Here is a 26,376-nt window from a genome sequence, read left to right as displayed (position 1 = left end):
TAAAAGAAAACTACTTATGCACATGGATGGGGTTTGGGTTTTTTATTGCTGGTGTGCCATGAGGTACTTGCAGTGCCTCCAAGTACCAAATTAGATACAAATTAAAATTATCCATGCGTCCTCCTTAACACCAACTCAGCCATTTCTGTGGACGGCAGGTTTTCCTCCGAGACTTCGTGCAGACAAGTTGTCAGTACCAAACCAACTGGGTGGCAAATTATTTCTGCGCTGCCTCTGGGCCAATGGGGTTTTGGTGGCTTCGTCCGATTGCTGCCGACTGCTGATCGGATATGCGCGGAATTGAAACACAATTACAGAGACTGTCAAAAAAAGTACACATTGCTCTGAATATATTTAGAACAGGGAATTTGTCGCGCTGTATCTTAAAATTAATTTTCTTTGCCTGCCTTTCATCCCCCTTGCCTTATGCGAAAATTCCAGTGTGTCTTAGGCTCTGAACAGCTCCCCAGTTAATTATCAGATCTGTAAACATGAATAATGATGGCAAGGACGCAGCTAGGAAGGCAAGCTAGCTGCATTGCTTGAGCACCTTCAGGATAATTTACAAGGCCTGTAATATTCCAGCCTCTCCCTACAGACTGACCTTCTTTTAATCACTGTCTTTTGTAAGTGGTTTCCAGCACACAATATAAATCTGTTCCCAGCAAATATATATATATATTTCTATTAGTTAGGCTGGCATGGCAAACCACCACACTTTACACCCACCGAGGTTGCGTGTAGACATCAACGAACAAATTCCGCAACATTACGTTTAGACCCACTCTGTGGCAGGCATGATGGTTCTGCCTCTGTAAGGCACAACAATTGTGATATTCTGCCTCTGCAAAATACTCAGGATAAAGAACACCAAAGCTATATCATAGTCATTTGAAGCCAAATGGTGTCTGTCTCTGGTGTCTTTCTTTAGGCATCATGGTGTGCTTCTTGGACTCTATGCATCAAGGTATATAGGCAAAACCTCAAGGACTGCCTCTACCCATATAAAACTTGTGGCAACATATCTCTGTGGTGGCTCCCCGTTTGTGGAATGCTCTCCCCAGAGAGGTTCACCTGGCACCTTCATTATATACCATATTTTTCGCTCTATAAGACGCACCAGACCACAAGACACACTTAGTTTTTGGAGGAGGAAAACAAGAAAAAAAATAATCTGAATCTCAGAAGCCAGAACAGCAAGAGGGATCGCTGCGCAGTAAAAGCAGCAGTTCCTCGTGCTGTTCTGGCTTCTGTGATAGCTGTGCAGCCTGCATTCGCTCCATAAGATGCACACACATTTCCCCTTACTTTTTAGGAGGGAAAAGGTGAGTCTTATAGACCAAAAAATACGGTATATTTTTAGGTGCCAGGCAACCAGGCCTTTGGCTGATTAATATTCTACAGCCTTTTAAATGTGTCTGTGGGAAAGGAGGGTTATTTAGTTTTACCGTATTTACGCAAGTCTAATGCGCCATCAAATCTAACATGTACCTCAGTTTTCAGAACCTTGAAACCAAAAAAAGTATTTGCTGGCAAATGTAAATGTGCCATCAAATCTAATGCGCACCTTAATTTTCACAAAAAAAGGTGAGCATTAGATTCGAGTAAATACAGTACTTATTTGTATATAAATCTAATAAATAAAATATTATCAGCTCAATTAGTTAGAGCGTAGTGCTGATAACACCAAATTTGCAGGTCCAATCCCCACAGGGGATAGCTGCATATTTCTGCATTGCAGAGGGTTGGACTAGATGATCCTCAGGGTCCCTTCCAACACTTTCTACAATTCTGTGATTCAACCGCTCCAAAGGAGGGGTTGCAAAGTGAATCTTCTATCCTACCCCCCCCCCCAAAAAAAAAGCTTTCTAGAATATTTCAACTTACGGAAGCTTTGCCTACTAAACAGTAATTAATTGCTTCCCAAAGCCCTGCCCATCTTCCTCCAGATTTGGGTTGCTGAGCAATTAGAGTAATAGATGAGACAATGAGAAGAACAGAGGTGACTAAGCAGATGTTCTTTCATTACTGAAGCAACACAGTTGCTGCACCCCCATGACTGGATTCCATGCAGCGCTGGTAATGTCACCACTGTTATCCATGCTTTGATTATGACTAAGCTAGGTTAGAAACACTGAACTGAATCCCGATAAAATGGAGGCAATGCCATTAGGAAACGGCTGTGGTCTGAAGGGGTTAAGCCTGCCCATGACTGATGGGGATCTTGACCCACTTGACTCATTTGATCTGCAGAACTGACACTTCGGCAAGTAGATCCCATAATGCTTGCTTAGCATTTGCGAGGAACCGATCCTTCAGTCTCCCCGTCCATTCAAGATGAGGCAGGCACTTTCACTCCACGGTTTCTGACACCTGCTAAATATCTCACTTATTTATTTCACAAGATTCATATACCACTTGATTGTAATAAAACCTCAAAGCAGTTTTGCTTGTTTTGCTTAGGCGTGCAATTAGCACGCAGTTTACGCAGTTTACATTTGAATGAATTCTATGTCAATTTGTTTCCGATGCTTGTTTCGTTTTATGCAAACTGCCTAGAGGGTTTTTGTTGTTGATGATGATTAAGTGGTACTGTATATAAATCTTGTCATATAAAATTTCAAAAAAAAACACAAAAACTCCCACCAATCATGTAAAGAGTTCGGGGCTATTCCTGGGCCCAGCAGTTGTTTGTTTGTTTGTCCTTAAGTAGGATGGAATTATTGCTTTAAGTGCCTTCTTTCATATTCAGCTAACATTCCAACATTCCTCAGATGAAAATATATTTTGGGGACATTTCTCACTCCCCCACAACTGACCCTCCTCAACCCTCCATGTCCCACCAGAAGTGAGGGCCTCTACAACTGCACCAACAGGACACACCACACATGTCCTCCACCATCCTAAGAAAACCTCTCAATCCTGATTGTATTATATATTATTCCTTGGTAAATTTACAGGAAGTCCTTTATGTTGGTGTGGAGTAGGGATGGACGATATACCAAAATATTTGGCAAAACCAGTTTGAAGTTCATATCGTGATATTGGTTTCAAAAATTTTGACCTGGCAATATATCGCGAATCATGGTGTGTGTGTGTGCTATGCAAAAATCATGACACAGGGAAAGTTGTGAAGCCAGCTAGTGCCTCTACATAGCTCCATCCATATCAAATCCAAACTCTTCTTCTTCTTCTTCTTCTTCTTCTTCTTCTTCTTCTTCTTCTTCTTCTTTCAGACATCATGATATATTCAGTATATCGCGATGTTTCGCTGGTGATATACCGCGATGCTGAAAAACCAGATACCGGCCAGCCCTGGCATGGAGTGATTATTGTGAGTGTGTAGTCTGGATCTAGACCTTCTTCATGGAAAGTAATGTGTGTAGATGGATTCTGGTCGGTGCAGAAGTTCACTTCCTGGAGCAGAACTCTCATTTGCAAGTAGGAAGAACTTATTCAGGTTTCCGAGTCCTTCTGCAGCAACAACTTGGGCCGTGTGCCAAAAACGAAACAAAACACCAAACCATTGGACTGGTCTTCAAAAAGAAAAGGGGGGGAAAGAAACAACAGCAGCAAAGCTCACTCCACAACAATTTGGCTTTGATTATGGGAGCCGGCTTCTATATATGGACGTCTCTCTATTTTTGCCATTTTTCATGTTGTGTCCTGCCATTTATTCTGCAACCTTTAACACCGGAACAATTTCCTTTAATAACAACTGTCAAAAGCAAAGGCCAAGGTAAGGTTAATGAAACTGCCCGACTTGTGAAGGTCAGTGCTGCCTCAAGAATTGGTGAGAGGGGGTGTGAGGGCAAGGCAAACTCAGTTAGCTGCCCCTCTCCCACTTTAGTCCAGACAGTGGCTACTGCTCTCTCCTCTTAACCACTAGAGGAAAAGGCTGTATGTGCATAGGAGCACATAGGAGCTGCCTTATACAGAGAGGGACCCATTGTTGCATCCAGCGCAGTGTTGTTGACACTGACTGCAAGTCTCTTTCCAGGATTTCAGACAGGGGACAAAATTCCCTGCCCTACCTGGAGATGATGGGGGTTGAACCTTGGACATTCTGCTTGCAAGGCAGATTATCACTGACTGCAGCTTCACATTGTTGTTGTTTAGTCATTTAGTCATGTCCAGCTCTTCGTGACCCCATGGACCAGAGCACGCCAGGCCTCCTGTCTTCCATTGCCTCCGGCAGCTTGGTCAAAGTCATGCTGGTAGCTTCGAGAACACTGTCCAGCCATCTCGTCCTCTGTCGTCCCCTTCTCCTTGTGCTCTCCATCTTTCCGAACATCAGGGTCTTTTCCAGGGAGTCTTCTCTTCTCATGAGGTGGCCAAAGTACTGGAGCCTCAGCCTCAGGATCTGTCCTTCCAGTAAGCACTCAGGGCTGATTTCTTTAAGAATCGATAGGTTTGATCTTCTTGCAGTCCATGGGACTCTCAAGAGTCTCCTCCAGCACCATAATTCAAAAGCGTCAATTCTTCGGCGATCAGCCTTCTTTATGGTCCAGCTCTCGCTTCCATACATCACTACTGGGAAAACCATAGCTTGAACTATACAGATATTAAATGTTACTGAATGGGCCTGTCCTGACATTGTTCAGCCTTTTTAGTCTGGCGTACTGGATTGAACCCCCCTCCCCAGCCCTGCTTTGTATCCTGGGTGTTTTTTCCTGCCTGGGATGTGTCTCTGACATCACCTCTTGACGATCGCTCTGTTGCTAGAGCATGAGACGCAAGTGTGGCCAGGATCCTGAGTTGCACAGACTTGACTTCAGATTAGGAGTGGGGAGAAATCCAAAGAAGTTTGCCTTTATAGGCAGACCTACTAATTCGAACTTTCTGAAACAGTGTACAAACCGAAACACACTCATGCCTCAAAATTCGCACTTCTCTGAATTTTGCATTGTAATGTGTCCACAAATGCATCTTCTCAAATAAAGTGTGCACAACATGCTTATATTAATGAAAGTGGCATGCAAAAATGCTTTCTATAAGAGGGAATTGTTTGTAGAAAAATGTGTGTATCGGGCGAAATTGTATTACAGGGAGAAATTTGCACTAAAACGCTGCTGAATTTTCACAGGGACTTGTTTCCCCCAGTAAACTGATGTGTAAACACGGGAACATAAGGAAAACCTGCTGAATCAGACCATTCAGCCTTCAAGGCCGGCATCCTGCTCTCACAATAGCCAGCCAGATGCCTGTGGGGAGCCAGCAGGCAGGACCTGAGCACAAGGAGCCAGTGTGGTGTAGTGGTTAAGAGCGGTAGACTCATAATCTGGGGAACTGGGTTCGCATCTCCGCTCCTCCACATGCAGCTGCTGGGTGACCTTGGGCCAGTCACACTTCTCTAAAGTCTCTCAGCCCCACTCACCTCACAGAGTGTTTGTTGTGGGGGAGGAAGGGAAAGGAGATTGTTAGCTGCTTTGAGACTCCTTAGGGTAGTGATAAAGCAGGATAGCAAATCCAAACTCTTCCAAACAAGACCAGTCGCCCTTCCTGCGGCTTCCAGGAAATGTGAAGAAGTGAACTAAAGAACAGAAAAACAAGATGAATTTTAACAAGGAGAAATGTAAAGTATTGCACTTGGGCAAAAAAAATGAGAGGCACAAATACAAAATGGGTGACACATGGCTTGAGAGCAGTACATGTGAAAAGGATCTAGGAGTCTTGGTTGACCACAAACTTGACATGAGCCAACAGTGTGACGCGGCAGCTAAAAAAGCCAATGCAATTCTGGGCTGCATCAATAGGAGTATAGCATCTAGATCAAGGGAAGTAATAGTGCCACTGTATTCTGCTCTGGTCAGACCTCACCAGGAGTACTGTGTCCAGTTCTGGGCACCACAGTTCAAGAAGGACACTGACAAACTGGAACGTGTCCAGAGGAAGGCAACCAAAATGGTCAAAGGCCTGGAAACGATGCCTTATGAGGAACGGCTAAGGGAGCTGGGCATGTTTAGCCTGGAGAAGAGGAGGTTAAGGGGTGATATGATAGCCATGTTCAAATATATAAAAGGATGTCACATAGAGGAGGGAGAAAGGTTGTTTTCTGCTGCTCCAGAGACACGGAGCAATGGATCCAAACTACAAGAAAGAAGATTCCACCTAAACATTAGGAAGAACTTCCTGACAGTAAGAGCTGTTCGACAGTGGAATTTGCTGCCAAGGAGTGTGGTGGAGTCTCCTTCTTTGGAGGTCTTTAAGCAGAGGCTTGACAACCATATGTCAGGAGTGCTCTGATAGTGTTTCCTGCTTGGCAGGGGGTTGGACTCGATGGCCCTTGTGGTCTCTTCCAACTCTTCTATGATTCTATGATTCTAAGAAACTGGAAATGGACAGATTCACCCACTCCTCTTTCAGATGCTTTTCCCTACCTCCTTATGAGGTTCTCTTCCATTTTTTAAAAGCTCTATGCACGCATTGTGGAAGGCTTTTAGTGACTCAGATGACAAGCTCAAAGGATGACGCCAACTGACGGATTGTTGCCCCAAGGTCATCTCCTGCCATTTTCTATCGTTCTTTTCAACCAATATATTATTTAGACACCCATCACAGTTCTTACTTGCTCCTATATGAAACTCAATGTAAAATGCCTTCCTTCAGGTGTTCATCAAAATTCTCAACCCATTAAGGTGGAAGGACTGTAACTTGTCTGTCAGCGGCATGCTAGCTCTTCCAGTCACACTGCAATTGCATTCAGCTGGTTAAATGCTCTGAGGAATGACTTTTCCTTAAGAGAACTTGAAGGGGGACGGAGTGTTCTCTAGTGAAATGGGCAGTTGATTCGTGATGCCCCCAAAGGGAGTATTTCCCCCTTCCCCACACAAAATGCATAATTAATTTATAGAAAAACAAAAGAAGCATCGTGCATATTTACTCGATCAATGCAAATGTCCATGTGTTGCTCTTCAACTAGATCTACTATCTCCTGCGCATTCACATGGGCAAATGATTTGGAGTGCTTCAATATCTTCCTTTGAGGTGACTCCAGTTGTGTTTTCCTTGACGCTCCATTGTACATAACCAGAATTTGCCTACCGGCAGTGCCAGATTTACATGTAAGCTAAACAAGCTATAGGGACGCGGGTGGTGCTGTGGGTTAAACCACAGAGCCTAGGATTTGCCAATCAGAAGGTCAGCGGTTCGAATCCCCATGACTGGGTGAGCTCCCGTTGTTCGGTCCCTGCTTCTGCCAACCTAGCAGTTTGAAAGCACGTCAAAGTGCGAGTAGATAAATAGGTACCGGTCCGGCAGGAAGGTAAACGGCGTTTCCGTGTGCTGCTCTGGTTCGCCAGAAGCGGCTTAGTCATGCTGGCCACATGACCCGGAAGTTGTACGCCGGCTCCCTCGGCCAATAAAGCGAGATGAGCGCCGCAACCCCAGAGTCGGTCACGACCGGACCTAACAGTCAGGATTTACCTTTACCTAAACAAGCTATAGCTTAGGTCCCCATTCTTGGGGGCCCCCCAAAAAAATTAAAGGAAAAAAAACCTGGATGTAGATTTCCAATATATAAGATAAAAAACAAATAAAATGAAACCTACATACAGCTTCAGTGTTTTGTGTTGTGTAGGCTCCTATGATGTAAGTAATGGGCTCCACCTGCTATAAAAAGGGCCCCGTTACCTTCAGTAGCATAGCGCCTCATCAAACCTAAATCCAGCCCTTTAAACTGAAGCCCCTTGTGTTCCTAAATGCTTAGAATTGGAGCATCCTTAGAGCTCTTTTCACCCAACCTTCATCAGAGCGACCTTAGGAGCCAATCCAATGAGAGCCAGTGTGGTGTAGTGGTTAAGAGCGGTAGTCTTGTAATCTGGGGAACCGGGTTCACGTCTCCGCTCCTCCACATGCAGCTGCTGGGTGACCTTGGGCCAGTCACACTTCTTTGAAGTCTCTCAGCCCCACTCACCTCACAGAGTGTTTGTTGTGGGGGAGGAAGGGAAAGGAGAATGTTAGCCACTTTGAGACTCCTTAAAGGGAGTGAAAGGCGGGATATCAAATCCAAACTCCTCTTCTTCTTCTTCTTCTTCTTCTTCTTCTTCTTCTTCTTCTTCTTCTTCTTCTTCTTCAATCTTCAGTGGCCAACACCCTTCCCTTCATTCTGATTGGCTCTGTTTAGCACAAAGGGTGAGAATACTTCTCCTCATTGGCTAGAAAGCTTCCCTTTCATGCTGATTGGGCAGCTCTAGGACGCTGGAGACAGGAACCTTGCTGCAGAAATAGTAGGAAGTTTTTAACTCTTGCAGCCCCTGACTGCTACACTCCTGCTTACTACTATCAGAAGCCATTCTTGGTCTGATCCTGGTCAGCTCTTCATGTGTGCACTCATATGACTCCAGTCATTGGCTGTGGCCTCCATGTGATTCCTCGCAGCAGACAGCTACTCCAAACAGCTTTGCTTGTTAAACACAAAAACATAGATAGATGCACACTGTAAATTAAAAGCAAGGGAGCGAAGCAAAGGCCTGCAGAATATTCAGAGAAGACGAATGGCTTCGTATACTTCCTGTGTGCATCAAGGTGTTTGGTATTCATGCCGTTCTGTTGAGATGCTATTTTTACCTCTCTTGTATTTTGGACCAAAGGGATTCTTTTCTTCGGCTCAGAACGGATGGATAATGAAATGCCTCCTGGCAAATAGTCCTCAGGGGGCTCTGTTCTCTGTATCTGAATACGTCAGGAAAGAAAGTGGGAAATCATTTAGGAGCAAACGCAGCCAATGAAATAAAAACAAAGCAAAGCAACCCAGAGCAACAACCAAGAAACCAAATTATAAGAGAGACAGTAACAGTTCAAAGTTGGGACTTCAGAGGCCCAGGTTCAAATCTCTGTTCAGCTTTGAAGCTCACAGGGTTGATCTTGGGCCAGTCACTATCTCTCAGCCTAACCTACCTCATAGGGTTGTTGTGAAGCACTTCTTCCCTGGGACAAACCCTAAGAAGAGAAGAGGAGAATGCTGTGTGGCTCTTTGGGGCAAAGCTTAGCACATTACTGAACATAAACTTAGAATCATAAAGTTGGAAGGGACTACAAGGGTTATCAGGGACGTGGGTGGCGCTGTGGGTTAAACCACAGAGCCTAGGGCTTGCCAATCAGAAGGTTAGCAGTTCGAATCCCCGCGACGGGGTGAGCTCCCGTTGCTCAGTGCCTGCTCCTGCCAACCTAGCAGTTCGCAAGCATGTCAAAGTGCAAGTAGATAAATAGGTACCGCTCCGGCGGGAAGGTAAACAGTGTTTCCGTGTGCTGCTCTGGTTCACCAGAAGCGGCTTAGTCATGCTGGCCACATGACCTGGAAGCTGTACGCCGGCTCCCTCGGCCAATAAAGTGAGATGAGCGCCGCAACCCCAGAGTCGGTCACGACTGGACCTAATGGCCAGGGGTCCCTTTACCTTTTTACAAGGCTTATCTAGTCCAGCCCCCTGCGATGCAGGAATCTTTTTGCCTAATGTGAGGCTCGAACTCGTGACCTTAAAATTAAGAGTCCCATACTCTACCAACTGAGCTATTCCAGAATTTGGCACCTCTGCAAGTGAGCAGGGCAGGGCTTTCCTGTCCAGGAGGTAGGCGGTGGCAGAATCCAAGAGGCACTAATGTGGGTGTGTACACACACACACACACACACACACACACACACCCTGCTGCCAGCAGAGCTTTTCATGTGGATTGCAAGTTGTGCAGGTCTGTTGTTGATGAGGACTCACGGTAGCAAAGCCAATCTGCTCAACTCCTGTCGGCCCGTAAACCTTGGATCAATTAGTGCAGATATGGAAAGCCCCACTCAGAGAGACACTTCTACAGCCCCTTGAATCAATTTCCTCCTGTGTCACTAGAGTGGAAGCCAAGTGGGGACCTGAATGTCGAAAAATTGAATGGTAATCACAGCGGATGGGATTTAAAATGAGAAAGCGGAGAGAATCAAGAACTCAGAACTGAGTGGAGAAGCAGCAGGAGGATTTAAAAAGGAAGCAATAATGCTCAATAATGCACAATCCAGCCAAAGATGAGGATGTCTAAGTCTTAGTGATTTCAGTGGGAAAGATGTGCTCAATTTGGCTGAATCAAAGAATCACAGAGTTGGAAAGGACCACAAAGATAATCTAGTCCAAATCCTTGCAAGACAGGAATCTTTTGCCCAATGTGGGGCTAGAACCATGACCCTGATATTAAGAATCGCATGCTGTACCGACTTAGTTTTTATATATTGTGCTCCTCTAGTGCTCTAAGGCACTTCTCACACATTATTTGTTTGTTATTTGTTATTATTTGGTTTGGTTTGGGTTTTTATTATGTTTTATTATGGGGGTTATTGTTTTGTTTTTATTCTAACTATTTGTGCTTTTATCCTGTATTTTTATCTTGTGAACTGCCCTGAGATCTTTGGGTATATAAATTTTATCAAGAATAAATAACGCGTATTTTGTGTTTTTTGTCTTGTGTTTTTAATCTTGTGAACCACCCTGAGATCCACGGATGAAGGGCAGCATACAAATTTAACAAAATAAATAAATAATCTCAGTAATTTTTGCAACACTCCTGCAGTGTAGACTTCGATTATCCTTCTATTACATATCCAGGGTGTTTGGGGGGAGGTGGGGGAGGGATAAAGCTGAAAGACAAGGATTTACCTAAAGCTACCCAATGAGTTTATAGCAGAGCTAAAAATTTGCAAGGGGGTTTCCACATCACTGATCATGTTTCAGTCATGACACTGCAGTAGCTTTTACAAGTTCCCAGAAGAGTGGAATCACGAACAATTGCGAACTGAAAAGTTAAATATGTAATAGCTGCATACGTTTCCACTGGTACGATAGCCCTGTGGCTAGATATGGCGATGTACAATAAGAAATTAAGAAATTGGAATGCGTTGACATTTTGGCACAACGAGTGGATCTGAAAAATGCTTTGATGCATACTCTGATGTTTACATGCTATGTCCTGGGGAATCTATAACTGAGCCAAGGTGTAATGAGTCATAATTCTGAGACATGGCGGGTCATTCCAAGCACAAATGCAGCATGCCAAATATCATCTCTCAGCATTAGAGATGACACGCTCTAGCCATTGTGTTGTTGTTTTCTAATGGTGGTTTGAATTCACCCTATTCTGTCGGTATAAATGGCTGCAGAAGAGATTATCAACATTTTGTCTTTATAACCTCAAAAGAGGGGGAACTTGGCCACTAGAGAGGGTGGTCGGAACAGTGAATGAGAGCGCTCTGAACGCCCCGTCATGTGCTAGGAAATATTGTGAGTCATTGCATCTTGTTCATGCCAGTGGAGGAGCAAAGTGGAAGCAAATGGGCAGCATGCACAAGCAAATTGCTTGCTCATGATAAACCACAGTAATAATAATTTATTAGATTGTTCTCCCACCCTTCCCCCACAAAGAAACATATAGAACAAAAAACCAGTAAAAACAATATAGACCTTTTTTTAAAAAATGCAAAACCAAAGCATCCTTACAGCTAGCAGTTCCACGGTTGCCAAAGCACAGCATGTTTCATTTTCTAGATGCCTGGATGAACAGGAATGTTTTAAAACCCCACCTAAACACTAATAGGTACACGGGTGGCGCTGTGGGTCAAACCACAGAGCCTAGGACTTGCAGATGAGAAGGTCGGTGGTTTGAATCCCCGTGATGGGGTGAGCTCCCGTTGCTCAGTACCTGCTCCTGCCAACCTAGCAGTTCGAAAGCACGTCAAAGTGCAAGTAGATAAATAGGTACCGCTCCGGCGGGAAGGTAAACGGCATTTCCATGCGCTGCTCTGGTTCGCCAGAAGCAGCTTAGTCATGCTGGCCACATGACCCAGAAGTTGTACGCCGGCTCCCTCGGCTAATAAAGTGAGATGATCGCCACAACCCCAGAGTCGGTCACGACTGGACCTAATGGTCAGGGGTCCCTTTACCTTTAAACACTAATAACCTATACATGTCTATATTACAGCAAGCGACTGGGCTGTAATAACTATCCAGTGCTGAATCCATGTACAGTAGTTATTCTTTACTCTTGGGTTGTTATCAGAACTATGTATGCTGCTGGCAACCTAGAGCACGGGTGGGCTAACGTTTGGGGGCTTAGGGCTGCATTGGGGGGGGGGAATGGATAGGAGGTCACATGTCACTGCTTGGTGGGTGGAGCCAAATAAAAAGTGGGTGGTGCACCCTTTCTCTTCCAGTCTTTTATTCAATCCATCACAGTCTCACAACTCACTCACTCTCCCACACATACTTTATTCCTTGATCACCCATTCATTCTCTTCCAATCCTTCTCTTCTGCTTCCTCACTCTCTCTCACTCCGGGATGGGCTTGAAGACCACCGTGAAGGCTGCGGAGGGCCACCTGTGAGCTACACGATCCAGATGAGCATGGCTACTTGTGTGAATTCAAATGAATACATTCCCAGACTGTAATCTACTCTGTAGCAGCCTTCCCTTGGGTAGGCTGTCAATTAATTTAACCACCGCTAGCAAGTTTTAATTGCAACGTGCGCAGGGAGTATACATCTTCCACTGCCATAGGAAAGGAGATCGATACTCAAAACAGATAGCCCTTAACAAGCTAACAAAGATAAATTATTTTCTCTTGGTGCATCATCACTCAGGGGACACCACAATTGTCACAAGGACATAATGATAGTGGATGAGATCAAGCATCCATTTGTCTCCACCAGTGGCCTGGCAACGCTAATCAGGCTTGGGAAGATGATGAGGGACATCCTTTACTTAACTGTTTTCCAGCATCTGATACTCCTGCATTCAATGGATCTGGTGGTTGCATTTCACTTTCTGGCTCATACAAATTGATTTGCCTGCTCCCCACGAATGTTTAAAGCCATCAGAGCTAGAGGCCATTGACACTTTTTTGTGTGTGCTGTAATTAACCTGAAATTAAATATGCTTTTCTTTCATTGTTTGGGTTTTCTGTTCAATTTGCCTAGATAGTTCATGACCTTACAGATCTTGAACATTCCTCACCCTTCTTCTTCTTCTTCTTCTTCTTCTTCTTCTTCTTCTTCTTCTTCTTCTTCTTCTGTGATCACTCGTAGCTGGGTAAGATTGTCTTCCATGAATATGGACTTAACAGTGTGTCCCTAAGTGACTGTGGAGGCCAATTCTGGATCCACACATCCTTCTACAGTGGAGATATAGGTTTGTGAGTGGGAGTTGATCACAGTGAGGATTTGCCAAATGTGTCTTCATCACCCATCCTTTCATTGTCTCTTTTAAAAAACAAACTAAAAAAGAAAAGAAACAAAAAGCCAAACTCTTTCCTCCTAAGCATGCTGGGGGGATGGCAACCCTAAATGGCGATGGAGCAGGTGTAAGATGGGGGGGGCAGAAGCTTTGCCAGATGTTTAAGCTCTGTCTCCTCACCTCTGGGATACCTTACCATTCCTCCTCTGGTTTCTGATATCTGTTCAGGTACTGCTGACATACTTTACTGCTTTCACTGCAACTGTGATTCTAGATGCTTGGGTTTTAGAAGGGGGGAAGGAAGCTGATATATTCAGTGTGCCGGACTCTGTGCCAAGTATCCGACTGCATGCATGGAAAGTCTTTGGGTTCACTGAAGACACATCACCTGCTAATATCGCACCACATTCATTGTCACTGCTGATCTCTCTAGCTTGAGTTCGATTTGGTTGCATAAGTCCCATCCCTGAAAATAACAACAACAACAACAACAATTTTATTTATACCCCGCCCATCTTTTTTTTTCCAGCATGAAGTTTGGAAAGCACCAGAATTTTCATCTGTAAATAACTCTCCTTTAGCGGACTGGTTTTCAGGTTTCTCCTTACAGCTGTGAGTGATGGTTTTAAAAGCCACGAGATGATAGCAAAAGCACTTTGCTCTCTGTCTTTCCGTTCATGTCTTTCCATCACACGAAACACAAATTCGAGTAGACAGCTGAGGTGACATGACAGTACTACAAATCTACCCACAGCCAATTTGAGAGGTGGCCAGTTTTAAGAAGCTATCTCAAAAGGCCACCTTAGAGGTGGCTGAAGATGTCCCATCTGCTTGCATCGTGGCGTTGGCTGATAAAAAAAACAAGCCACACTTTGGTACTGTGGTATCTGAAATGGAGGGAAGGGTGGGATTTATGTAATTGTGGTGCACGGTAATTAAGAGGAAGCCGGGAGTGATCTTCCACAGTTCCTCTGTATCAGTCTACCCTTCTGTGCTTCCCATCTGGCTGGGGGTGAGGGAAGCAGCAAAGGCAAAATGAGAAGTGCATTAGCAGCAGCTGAGCCCTAGCCAAGGCTTTAGCTTCTGGAATCATGGATGGCACTGATCATGTGGGAGACGCTTCGTGAAACCAGATGCTACCTCTGAGGTTGGACACTGCAGCCTCTAACATTGCACCTCATGGCTTGAGATTTGGCGCTGAGTTGGGAGAGGCAGGAGGTGTTGGGCAGCCAGTGGCAAATGTAACCATTGTCAAATAAGCGCCTGCAATATTTGTCACAGCTGCACTCCTAGGCAAGAGCCAAGGATTCCCTGACTGAGGGAAGAATCAGGATTGCAGTATCCCCAATTTGGGTGCTGGGAATTTGAGCATCTCACCAGAGGAAAAGCTAACTTAGGGGATTCATTGCAAAGGTGGAGGATGACTGCATTGACATTACATTATCATAATGTAAAGTTTTAATAACTTTACATTTGAAGTCATCAGCTGGGAAGGCCTCTATTTGTGGAACTTCCTTCATGAGTTTCAGAGACTATGATATAAATGTCTAAGGGCTTTGGCATATTGTGGATATCTATAGATGTATAACTGTTTATAGGATCCAGTATTCTGCTATTTATTTATTACTTTTACATCCTGGCTTTTCCCTCTGTGGAATTCAGAAAGTTTTTCTGGATGTTTCGTTGGAATCTCCTTTCTTGTAACTTGAAGCCATTAGTTTGAGTCCTCTGGAGCAGGAGAAAACAAGCTTGTTCCATATTCCATCTTCCATGTGATAGCCTTTGAGATATTTGAAGATGGCTATCACATCTCCCCTCAGTCTCCTCTTTTCCAAACTAAATATACCCAGCTCCTTCAGTTGTTCCTCATAAGGCTTGGTTTCCAGACCCTTGATCATCTTGGTTGCCCTCTTCTGCACACATTCCAGCATGTCAATTTCTGTCTTAAATTGTGGCACCCAGAATTGGACACGGTATTCCAGATGTGGTCTGACCAAGGCAGAATAGAGTGGTACTGTTACTACCCTGGCTGGCTGACGTGGCCCTTGGTGGGCACATCCCTGCAATACTGTCTGGGCAGCCATTCAGCAAGGGGGCCAGAGCGCAGCAGCAGGACCAGACCAGGCTCCAGGACCCAGAGACCCGTGGTGGCAAGCAGGGCAGGGATCCCTACTGGGGAAGAGTCTGGCTCATGTTCCCTGAAGATCATGCACCCGGGACTATGGCCCCCTAGCCCTCCCCAAACTATGCCCCTGAGTGGAAGATCTGTCCTCCTTATTCCTCCCTTGCCTGGAAATGGTCCACTGGTAAGTCAGTCAACAGGGTGACAGTTCATATAGGGTAATATCAAGGGTAACACAAAAAGGTGTAGTCTCATAAGGCAAATGTCTCTCACCTGGCAGGACATGAATACGGCAGGTATCCGTCCCTTGCCAGAGAAAGACAGTATGAGAATAGCATTCTTAACGGCAGCATGCATTTTGCAGAGAGTTCAGCATCCTCATTCATTAGCAGAATTTTGCAGCCCTTTGTCAGCGTTATGGTTTAAGTATTGCATGTCAGCTGAAACTTCTTAGCTTCCTGACGTAAGCCAAAGCAATTAGTGTTAATGGTACTTATTATATATTCATTATATAACATAATTTATTCAAAGAAATGTGGACTGTGAGAGCGGGTGATGAAAATAGAAACTCTTAATTTAAGAGGATGGGCTTTCGAAGGCCAGTTTTTCAGGGAAGGGACTCAGCGTTATTCATTCGACGGGAAAGTACATCAGCAGGACAATTTCTTTGCAAATACGGCCGCTGCAATGCAAAGTGATAATTCTCTCAAGCACACCAAACAATAACATCAAATGTGAAAATTTGGATGTATATTTGAGAACTGGCATGCAAAACCAGTTGCTAGGAAGTAAAATTGTTTTTATGGGAATAAAGGTAAAGGGTAAAGGGACCCCTGACCATTAGGTCCAGTTGTGACCGACTCTGGGGTTGCTGCGCTCATCTCGCTTTACTGGCCGAGGGGGCCGGCATACAGCTTCCGGGTCATGTGGCCAGCATGACTAAGCCGCTTCTGGCGAACCAGAGCAGCGCACGGAAACACCGTTTACCTTCCCGCCGGAGCGGTACCTATTTATCTACTTGCACTTTGACGTGCTTTCGAACTGCTAGGTTGGCAGGAGCAGGGAACGAGCAACGGGAACGCACCCCGTCGCGGGGATTCAAACCGCCGACCTTCTGATCGGCAAGTCCTAGGCTCTGTGGTTTAACCCACAGCACCACATAGGTCTAAATACTCTTCCATATAGGAACATCTCTCAGGAAACCATAAGGTTGTCCAAGTATCTATGTGCAAGGATTTGTTTGCTTTTTTCCCTAAGAAACAGGCATTCGTGCTATCTCCCTGCTACATTTTGATCTACAGTAGTTAGGGATGGGTGTGTGTGTGTGTGGAATTTGATTCTGTTCAGAATTAAAGCTGAATTTATCAAATCCACACTTTCTTAAACAATATGAGAATCAAGTCATAACCACCCTTTGAAATTGGCTTTTATCCAGATTTTGTAATGCAGTTCCCCAACCAACCAATGTTTTCAAAAACATGTATCTATGTAGAGTGCATAAAATGACTGCATTTGCGAAAGTATCATACAAACATGCAGTATTACATTAGGAGAAAATGCTTGCAAAAATGTGTGCATTCGTCAGAAATACATACAAAAATGTTGAATGTTTTTAATAAAGATTTTCACAAATTGCTGCAGAAATGCAGAGCACTGAATTTCATATTGGGGGAAAAATAAAAACTGAGAGAATAGAAATAGACCGACCCTTCTATCCCTGGTAATGCCACAGACCAGGGAGAGTTTTGCGGCTTATCTGTTGTTTATATAAACGAGGCTTGTGCTGTAGGTGTAATATCTGGTTCTGCTATTTTGCAAACTGAAAGCCTGGCTTTTCGATCACACTCAGGCCTCAAAACCCAAGGCTAATTTGCTGGCTTTGGATGTAGGAAACTGAGAAAGTTTCATAATTGTTTGGTTTTTTATGGAGGAGCTCTATGCGCATACATCAGTTAGTGTGTAGAAGGATGTGTCACCAAAAGCAAAATGGAATCTAGGGTGTCAAACCCAGGGCCAGCTCAAGACATTTTGCTGCCTGAGGCAAAGGACAATATGGTGTCCTGCCCCAAGGCACATACAGAAAGCAACTGGACTGGTAGTTGAATCTTAATCCAATACTAGTGAGAGGACAGTCCTTTCCACTGTGCTTAAAGGCAGCAGGCTAGTGTAGAAAGTACAGAGGAGGCCACATGTCACTCACAGCTCTGGCCACTCCCTGCATCTAAGCATCTGCCGCCTGAGGCAGCTGCCTCACTCTACCTCATTGTAGGCTCAACCCACTTCCTGCCACACCAGAAAGTGTTCCAGGTTTCCAGATTTTCTGGTGTTGTCCTAGTTTCCAGATTCCCAAGTACAAATCTTTGTATTTATTTGTTTGCATGTTGCTTTCCACTGTTGTATAGTCTTCACCCAATATCAAAATGCCTAATCACTTTTCTTTTCTTGTCTTCCTTCCCTCCTTCCCTCCTTCTCTCCTTCCCACATGCTCTTTGTCTTTGTTTTAGAAGGAGATGGCCGGAAACTCAAAGGTGCCATCCAGCGGAGCACAGAAACTGGCCTGGCTGTTGAGATGCCAAGCCGAACGATCCGACAAGCCAGCCATGAATCCATTGAGGAGAGTATGAACAGCTATGGATCTGAAGGAAAGTAAGTAGCAAGAGGGCAAAGTACATATATCTGTATATCTTTATCTATCGACTGATTGATCATAAGCAATCTTTAATTAATTGTAAAATATAATAATAAGTGTCCCCTGCATTACCTGTCCCAACAAATACATTGACAGAGTAGGCATCTTTGAATGGGCTTCCAGGGGACAGTTGCCACTCCACATAAAAACCATAATCCCCAGATTCCCAGCTTTCAGTTTTTTAAAAAAATAAGTTTCTAGTGTTTGTGGAACCCGAGATATGAGGCAAAATGTAGAAGCACTATAATTCTTCCTTTCTTTTTTTGTAGGAAACTAGCCTCCTCCCAATCAATGTTTTCCTTTTCCTCCCCACCCCGGGAAAAGTCAATCAATCAATGTGAGACGATGAGTAACGAATAAGTCTCATTGATTTCAGTAGGACCAATATGCAACTTCTTTGCTGTGGATTCAACCCCAAAGTCTGACAACAGCACAAAATTAGCTCAGTTGTGGGATGTCATTGCCTGAATTTTAGAGCCTAGAAGGTTTTCAAAGATGACTCATTGAGGCGGAAGGTAAATGGTGTTTCTGTGCGCTCTGGTTTCCGTCACGGTGTCCTGTTGCGCCAGAAGTGGTTTTGTCATGCTGGCCACATGACCCACAAAAGCTGTCTGTGGACAAACGCTGGCTCCCTTAGCCTGAAAGTGAGATGAATGCTTCAACCCCATAGTTGCCTTTGACTGGACTTCACCATCCAGGAGTCCTTTACCTTTCACCTTTACCTTTTTACCTTTTGGAGAAATGGTTTAAGGTTTGAGATCCTACCAGGCATTATTATTCATTGCTATTGTTTGTTTGTTGTTACCACTCTGCAATTGTAATGATTATGTAGCTGATGCCTTCCATGAAAACCTGCCTCCAAGGAAATAGTTCTGCTACGCAATTGCAGTAAGGTAACTTTGTTCCTTGCCTGCGTTACAAAATTCAGTGAATTTGGAACTCAGGCGTGTTCTTTTGGCCATGCAGGGAATCTGTTTTCCATTCCAACAACCATTATTTCCTTTCTGTCTGTGTGGTTCAGCCTCTCGGGAACGATGTACAAATATCTTGGATCATCTGTGCAGCATCACTGCACAGACTGGCTGCTTTCATGTTCAGGCTCTGATTGGAAGTGGGTAACAGCCCAATTCCAAAAGAAATAGAGTACCTTGGTAAAAAGCTACTCCACTGCAGTATCCTCCATTTATTAAAGTTAGTGGCATGCAACTGTACCCTTTATATTCAAACTCCAAGTTGATATAACAGCTCCCTGGCCATCAAGAAGGGGTGACATGGACAGACAGATTCAGAAAGGCACAAGATGTGAGCGCTCATGTTTATTCCAAATCATGCTTCCGGTTCCAATTTTGCTCCTAGAATATCGAAAGCATGTTTTGCTTTCTTTGCTGTACTTAGAAGCTTCTGTAATCACAGCCCTTTTCATGCATGCAAATAAGAGAGGCTATTAAAGGGGCAATTAATAGGCTATTCACCACCAGCACACACTCACACGCATCAGGAAGCAATAAAATTGCCGGAACTGAGGAATTTGTTAAAAAGAACATTGCTGGGAACTTTTACAGGACTTATTTATGAGTAAACATGATAGGAAGCTAAGAGGACATTGGCCATGGGGAAGGAAGGGCACTGCTGGTGGAAATTTGTGTGGAAACTCCATTCTAATTGCTTTTCCAGCTAACAGCGCACACGCACACACACACACACACACACGTCTTCAGCAGTGCTTAAATGCTGTAGCATGGAAGCAACCTAGGTTAAGAACTCCAGCTACTGAATGCCTAGACCTGTTCTGTGAAAGCAAATACTGAATTATTTCTTTCAGGGAGCATTGTCAAGAGATAACAGCATTTTATGAATTCTTAATGGTTTCCTTGCATAAGTCACTTCTTGTGGCTTAGGACATTCAGAACCAGTATTACTTTGATGGCACATTTCATCCCTCCATGTTTCAGTTCTTGAGAAGTAGCTCACACACATACACACACTTGCCTTTGCCATTTGACTAGCACCCAGAAGTTAAGATGACCAAGCCCTTACTAGCCTCCCAGCTGAGGACAGATATTTACAGAGACCTGTTGCTACTTACTCATCCTGATGGGCTGCCAAATTAGGAAGCTTGCACATCTCCCAGGAGAGCAGCAAGCTAAGAAGGCTAGTGAGAAGTCAAATTGTTCCTCCAGCTTTCAGTTCAGAAGTTTGCCCCTGGGGAAAGCTGTCCTGACGTGAATGCCAACTCACATCCAAGACCTTGTGGAAGTGCAGAAATGGCTCCTTGCAAACCATGGCTTCCAAATTGAGATCCAGCCTCAGGAATAGGTATTCTATTCTTTTTCACTCTCGGGCATAATTTTCCCCCTCTTCTCCCTTTGTCACCTATAACCATGGCTTAGTATTACATCCGTGCTGATGCTAATCTTGTTTATTGCTAACTAGGGGTCTTGCGTGGTCCTGAGGATGGCTTCTGGTTTGCAAATCATGGCTTGCAGGAAAGGAACAGGAATCAATCCAGATTAGATTACTGCAATGCGCTCCATGTGGGGCAGCTTTTAAAAAGTGTTTGGAAATCTCAGCCGATGCAAAACGCATCGGCAAAAACGTTGTCCGTTGTCTTATTTCATGGTGTGCATTATTCTGATTTTGTTCAATCTGCACTGGCTCCTTGTTCATCTCCAGGCACAACTAAAAGTGCTGATTATTACCTCAGCCTTAACTGACATTCCATGCTCGGAATATGTGTTGCGCTGACTCTATTTTTCTATATTCCTGTTTCATTCCGTGAAGTTTTCATATGTATTTTGTATTTCTAATGATTCATAAGCTGCCTTGAAGGTTGATTTGGCTGAAAGACAGGATATAAGTTTTAAGACAAGGAAAATTTTTGCACCAGAGCAAATATGAAAATATGATTTAAAAATTAGGGTTGTATCCAACTCAGATACAATAACTGTTGTTTGGGGATTTTGCTGATTCAACAGAGAATCTGAAGCTTAGCTCTGACTCCAACAAGGTCCTGGGTATACTATATGGTACAGTTAGCAAGATGTGGCAAGTTAATTATGTTTTACATAATTGCTTCCACTGTGTGCGTGTGAACACCCACCCAGTGACTAGTTTTATTGGACGAGCGGACTTCAGGTAAATTGCCCCAGAATTTTGTCGGCTGTTGCAATCCGAAATGCATTGCAGTTGAAGGCTTTCTTGTTTTCTGCTGACGACCGCTGGGATGATTAGTTTGCAGAATGCTAAGGTGACTTTCTTACATTAGAATAACACAGCAGGCAATGACTTCGGGAGGAGCAGGGAAGGCGCTCTCTCGTTTGATATGGAAGTCAAAACCGTGCTCTGCAAGGACACGTCGTCAATTTGCTCTGCCTTCCCCCCCTTCATGCTTTGTTTCAGCTCTTAAAACAAAATGTTCTCTTGCCACTTCCCTAGAGGCTGGTATCATGGCATCATGTGGGCTCCACTCTGAGATACAGCATGGAAGGCTGCAGAGACACCTGCAGCTCTGTTTGCCACATGCCTACCTGTGAAACCCAGATATCGTTCCTTCTAACAGAGAACCCGAGTAGCTGTGTGACTGTCAGTTTGTAAATTAAAGGAACCTCTCACATATAATGCAGCAGTGTTTGTGCGCACACAGTCACTGCAGTCGTGCATACATTTGTAAATAATGAGGGAAAAGGAATGATTGCTGCTGTTGTGAGTGGTTCATTTCAGCCCACGGTTTACAACATCCTTTTTCTTTTTCCTCTACTCACCCATGTAAACATAAACCTGCCCCTTTCCAGCAACCCTTCGTGCATCTGACTCTGGTCCATAGAAGCATCTGTCATAATACATTTTATCCATATATTTAACCAGAAAATGGCTTCCCTCAAAGAATCCTGGGAACGGTAGTTCACTCCTCACAGAGCTGCAATTCCCAGCACCCTTCACCTAAGAGTCAGGGGGATATTGCTGAAAACCATTCCGCTGTACTGCCAAGAGGACAGTGGGAGTACATCTAGCTGTCTATATTAGATAACATCAGAAACAGTCAGGGCTAATCCACTTTAAGAAGTGAAAGTGATAAAGAGAAAGCACATTAATCCAATTGTGAAAGATTATTTGCTCCATTTATTCTGTTAGGTGATCAGTCAGGCAACTTGATGCCAGCAAATTTCCAAAGTGTCGTCTTCTGAGCAACACCAATGGTGTAATAAACATGTTTTAACGTGCATCAGGCAGGTTTATGGCAATTCATTCCACAGAGGCCTCAAAGTCTTCTCATCATTAGTGCTTTGTTTACAAACAGTGCCTGCCCGCAAAAGTCGTCTGCCCGCAAGGGTAAGAGAGCTCCATTGTAAATCTCTACTTTGACTAATGCCCACCCAGTGCTCTGTTTGATTCAACATCTAACTGCTCTCCAGGCAAGAGCTGATCAGCAGATTTATGGACTCTCCACAGCAAGTTTTGAAAACCATGAGCATTATTCTTCATTAAATGTTCCTGCCGCAGGTGTTCTCCCAAGATGCCCCCTCCGTTCTCCCTCCCATTGATGGGGACGTTTGGAATCCATCTGCAAGTCGGAACATTAATTTTCCCTACTTCATTTCCATTCAGCCTGATAATTTGCGATAGTGGCTATTCAATGTCTCAAGAAAAACCGAAAAATGGTCAAGAAAGTCTCCCCACTTTGAATGAATGAATTTATTAATACAGTCACAGACCAGCTTCAACACACACAATATCACAAATCATAAAAATATCAGAAATACAAGTGGCAATATGACAATGACAAGGATTTAAATATAAAAATTAAAATTAATTGTTAACGTGCCCCCTGTAACTAACATTTAGGGGATTGGGCATTGTGGGATACCACTTGCTTCCTGCGATTGATTGCAGACGCACAATATTTAGCTACATTTAATGTAATCATGGGCTTCTTGTCCTCTAGCAGTAGTTTTAGATATGGTATTCCGATTCTTTCCTAAACTTTTGCAAAACAGGTGTAATAAAAGTCAAACGTGTATCCTCATAAAGACGACAACGTAATAGTACATGTGAAGCAGTTTCAACTTCCAACGAGCCACAAGGACAGACCCGTGTTGTGTATGGTTTACCCTCAAATCTCCCCACTTTGCCTCTTTCTGGTCTCGTTGCTCAAAGGTTCAGATCCAGTGGCAAGTTTTGTGTATTCAGGTTCATTGGCTCATTCTTGTGGTCTCTGAGATTACAGGTTTCTGAACCACCCAAGCACTGCACATAGTCCAGATTGTTGTGCCTGCTACAGCTGACCATTTTTGCACAGCTAAAAAAAGAGGAAAAAATACATATATGTGCATACAATTTATGTGTGCTAATTTATACTTAGAAATGAAAATTTAGAAATAGAAAGATGACACATCTTTGAACCAAATTCTCATGCCATTCCTAGAAGAGCAGAAAGTAGCTTAGTTGTCTTTAACAATGAACAAACTCATGGAGGCGAAGTCTCTCAATGGCTACTATAGTGGCGTAGGAGAGTTGAAAATAATGCCAATATATTTCACATCTGGCAACCAATGCGCCCCTTTGGTTTCAGATAGTAGACGAGTCTAAAAAGCCTGGAACACAAATGTTCACGGCCCTCTAGCAGCCATGGTGGCTAATTTACCGGAATTTATATATTTAGTGTTGGCTCTGGAAGTGTATACGCAAAAGCAACTACTCTATTCCAAACTTAAAAATGGAAAGAGTAATGTTGATGGTCAACAAAAGAGGTTTAAAGGCTATCTCAAGGCATAAATGTACTGTAAACACCAACAGCTGGGAAATACTGGCCTGCGAGCTGTCCAGTTGGGGAGTAGCCTTTACCAAAGGTGTCATGGACTTTGAAGGCACTCAAACTCAGAATGCAAGGGAGAAACGTGCTAAGAGGAAGGCACACTTGGCAAATCTACACTGTGATCAACTCCCACCCAGAAACCAATGTCCTCACTGTGGAAGGACGTGTGGGTCCAGAATTGGCCTCCACAGTCACTTACGGACTCATTGTTAAAACCGTGTTTATGGAAGACAATCTTACTCAGCTACGAGTGATCGCCAAAGAAGAAGAAAGAATGATACTCGATTCTGTTCAAACAAAGCCTCTTGTCTCCTAGTCTCTCCTCTGCAGTTTCTTAGCATTCCTTTGAGTTCATTCCATCATTTTCTCTCAGCCCCCTCTCTCCCTGGACTCTTCCAGATGACCTGTTTATTGAGCATTCGTCTTCATTTGCTTGCACAAAGCTTACCTATTGATTAAACAATGTCCAGTGTTCACTGAGCATTTGTTCTGATTTGTCTCCTTTTCAGGGAGGTCATACAACAATGAACATTCACCCTGATTTGCTTTCAGGGTGTTTATAGGTCTTTCTAGGAATCATTCATTTATCCCACAATTTTCAGTGTGTTTCCCCATCACTTTCCTAACTGCAAAAAGTACAGTATCTTCTTTTTTAAGCAAGCTTGTGCCAGGATTGCACTTTAATCTACCTCGAGTGCACAAACTAAATTCCCAGTATGCACATGAATCTCTCCTGTAAAATACTGATAATCTGGAAGCACTCCTTGAATGCTTTCATAGTAGCACAGAAGCAGCTCAGGATCTACTGTTCGCAAGATAAGAATTTAGCTAAGATAAAAATAAATAAGATACCGAGAGTTGAACCTGAGAGTCTCCGCATACAAAGCAGTTGTTCTACCTCTGGGGGTGTAAGAAGCATCATTTCCCAATCTGCTCTGAATTTGCTGCGTGCAACACTGTTTCCATTCCGCTGCAGTATGTCTTCTGCTAAAAACTATGTTATTTGCCTTGTTGCCCACTGTGGCAAAATTACAAAATTCACATTATTAATTTTGTAAATTGCATTGTCATTACATTATCCCACCCCATTCATTTCATTGTAAAGGAAACACAATGCAAATGACGGAGGGGAATATAATTAATTAAGTTTTGCTTGTGGACAGAAAACAACAACAGCAAATGCTGATTCTCTTTGTTGACATGGGGCAAGTAAGCAAACATTGGCAATTTCTGCTGTTCTTTCCCTTTTCATTGACTATTCCAACATCCCTAGCTACTTATAAGTCAGTGGTTCCAAAACTTTGATCATGCACGTGCTCCATGGCATGTCTGTAGATTTGTGGCTGAAGACAGGAGGTGGCAGATCAATTTTATTTTTAATTGCTTCTTTTATTTCTCATATTGGATTTTGCCATTACAGTTTTGAATTCTACAGAATTCAAATTGCAATGCAATAAGATTTGATATATAAGAAATAAAAGCAATAATAAAATGCAATTTAAAAATTATAAAGCCTCCAGCATAGCACAGCACATTACAATCTCTGCAGGCAGAAAGGTAATTAAGTGGTCTGCCAAGACCCTCAGCAATTTCCAAGTGGTCCATATTGGTGGTGGGGAACCACTGAGCACTTTTTTTGCACAGTGAGCATAGACGGGTGACTAAAGGGAAGGTTTTCTGAGTGCCAGGGCATGGAGTGGGGGTAGAATCTGACCCTCTTTGGCCATGTGAATCGTTGGGAGTTGCAGAGCAATGGCTTTTTTGGGGTTGCAGAGCTTGGAGAGGTGGACAGGCAGAGTAATGAAATCTTGAGGCTTTTGGTGAGTTGAAAGCTTTGGCTTGGCACTCTGTAGCAGCACTTGGCATGGAAGATCTCAGAACCACTTTAAAAATAGATTTGAAAAGAGGTCACAAACTCCACACGGACAAGAAAAGAAATTAATGATACGTTTGCCTAAACTTAGCTGCGCGGAAACTGCTTTCCGCATACTAATGCGTCACATTTGGCAGGTTGGAGGGGAACGGCTCCCGCTTGGGATATTCTTCAAAGCATTCCTTGCTGCAAGCAGTTTCCTTCATTAGGCTGCTCGTGCTACTGTCACTTTCCAAAATAGGATTTTTTAAACAGGTCAAGAATATGGGTAAATTATACGGCGGTGGGTGGTGGGCAAGGGATAGTAAGTTCGGCAGAGCAGCTTGCAACGGCTCCTTTAAATGCTGAATGTAACTGTGGCGTGATATTATTATTATTATTATTATTATTATTATTATATCATCATCATCATCATTATTAATACACGGCCCTATAACTGGAGGTCTCAGGGCAGTTCACAGAAAAGATCAACATAAAAACCACAATATATACATGTTGCTGAGAGGCAGAGAGCATGGCCTGGTATTTGCTGGGCTATTAATATAGCATGTTTAAATAATACAGGAAATGCATAGTGACCAAGCCTTGATATAGATATAGATATAGCCACTATATAAGCCTAAAGAGATGACTGGTGCAGTATCATCATTATGTGCCAGACAGCATTGACTGTTTCATCTT

The 26,376-nt window shown here is 43.6% G+C and overlaps 1 protein-coding gene across 2 annotated transcripts in view; it reads left to right on the top strand.

Moving 5' to 3' along the window:
- Positions 1-26,376, top strand: part of RIMS4 (regulating synaptic membrane exocytosis 4) — a 103,426-nt gene that overhangs the window by 53,353 nt on the left and 23,697 nt on the right. The window contains exon 2 of one of the 2 annotated variants that reach the window (XM_083447107.1): positions 17,829-17,967. In XM_083447107.1, coding sequence (XP_083303233.1) covers positions 17,829-17,967 — 139 coding nt within the window. Of the gene's footprint in view, positions 1-17,825; positions 17,968-26,376 lie in introns of both variants that reach the window. The other variant, XM_083447106.1, reaches the window with a different exon arrangement.

This window comes from Podarcis tiliguerta (assembly GCF_965153285.1).
Source record: "Podarcis tiliguerta genome assembly, chromosome: 6".
Lineage (NCBI taxonomy): Eukaryota > Metazoa > Chordata > Lepidosauria > Squamata > Lacertidae > Podarcis > Podarcis tiliguerta.
This window is presented reverse-complemented; position numbering and strand designations above follow the sequence as displayed.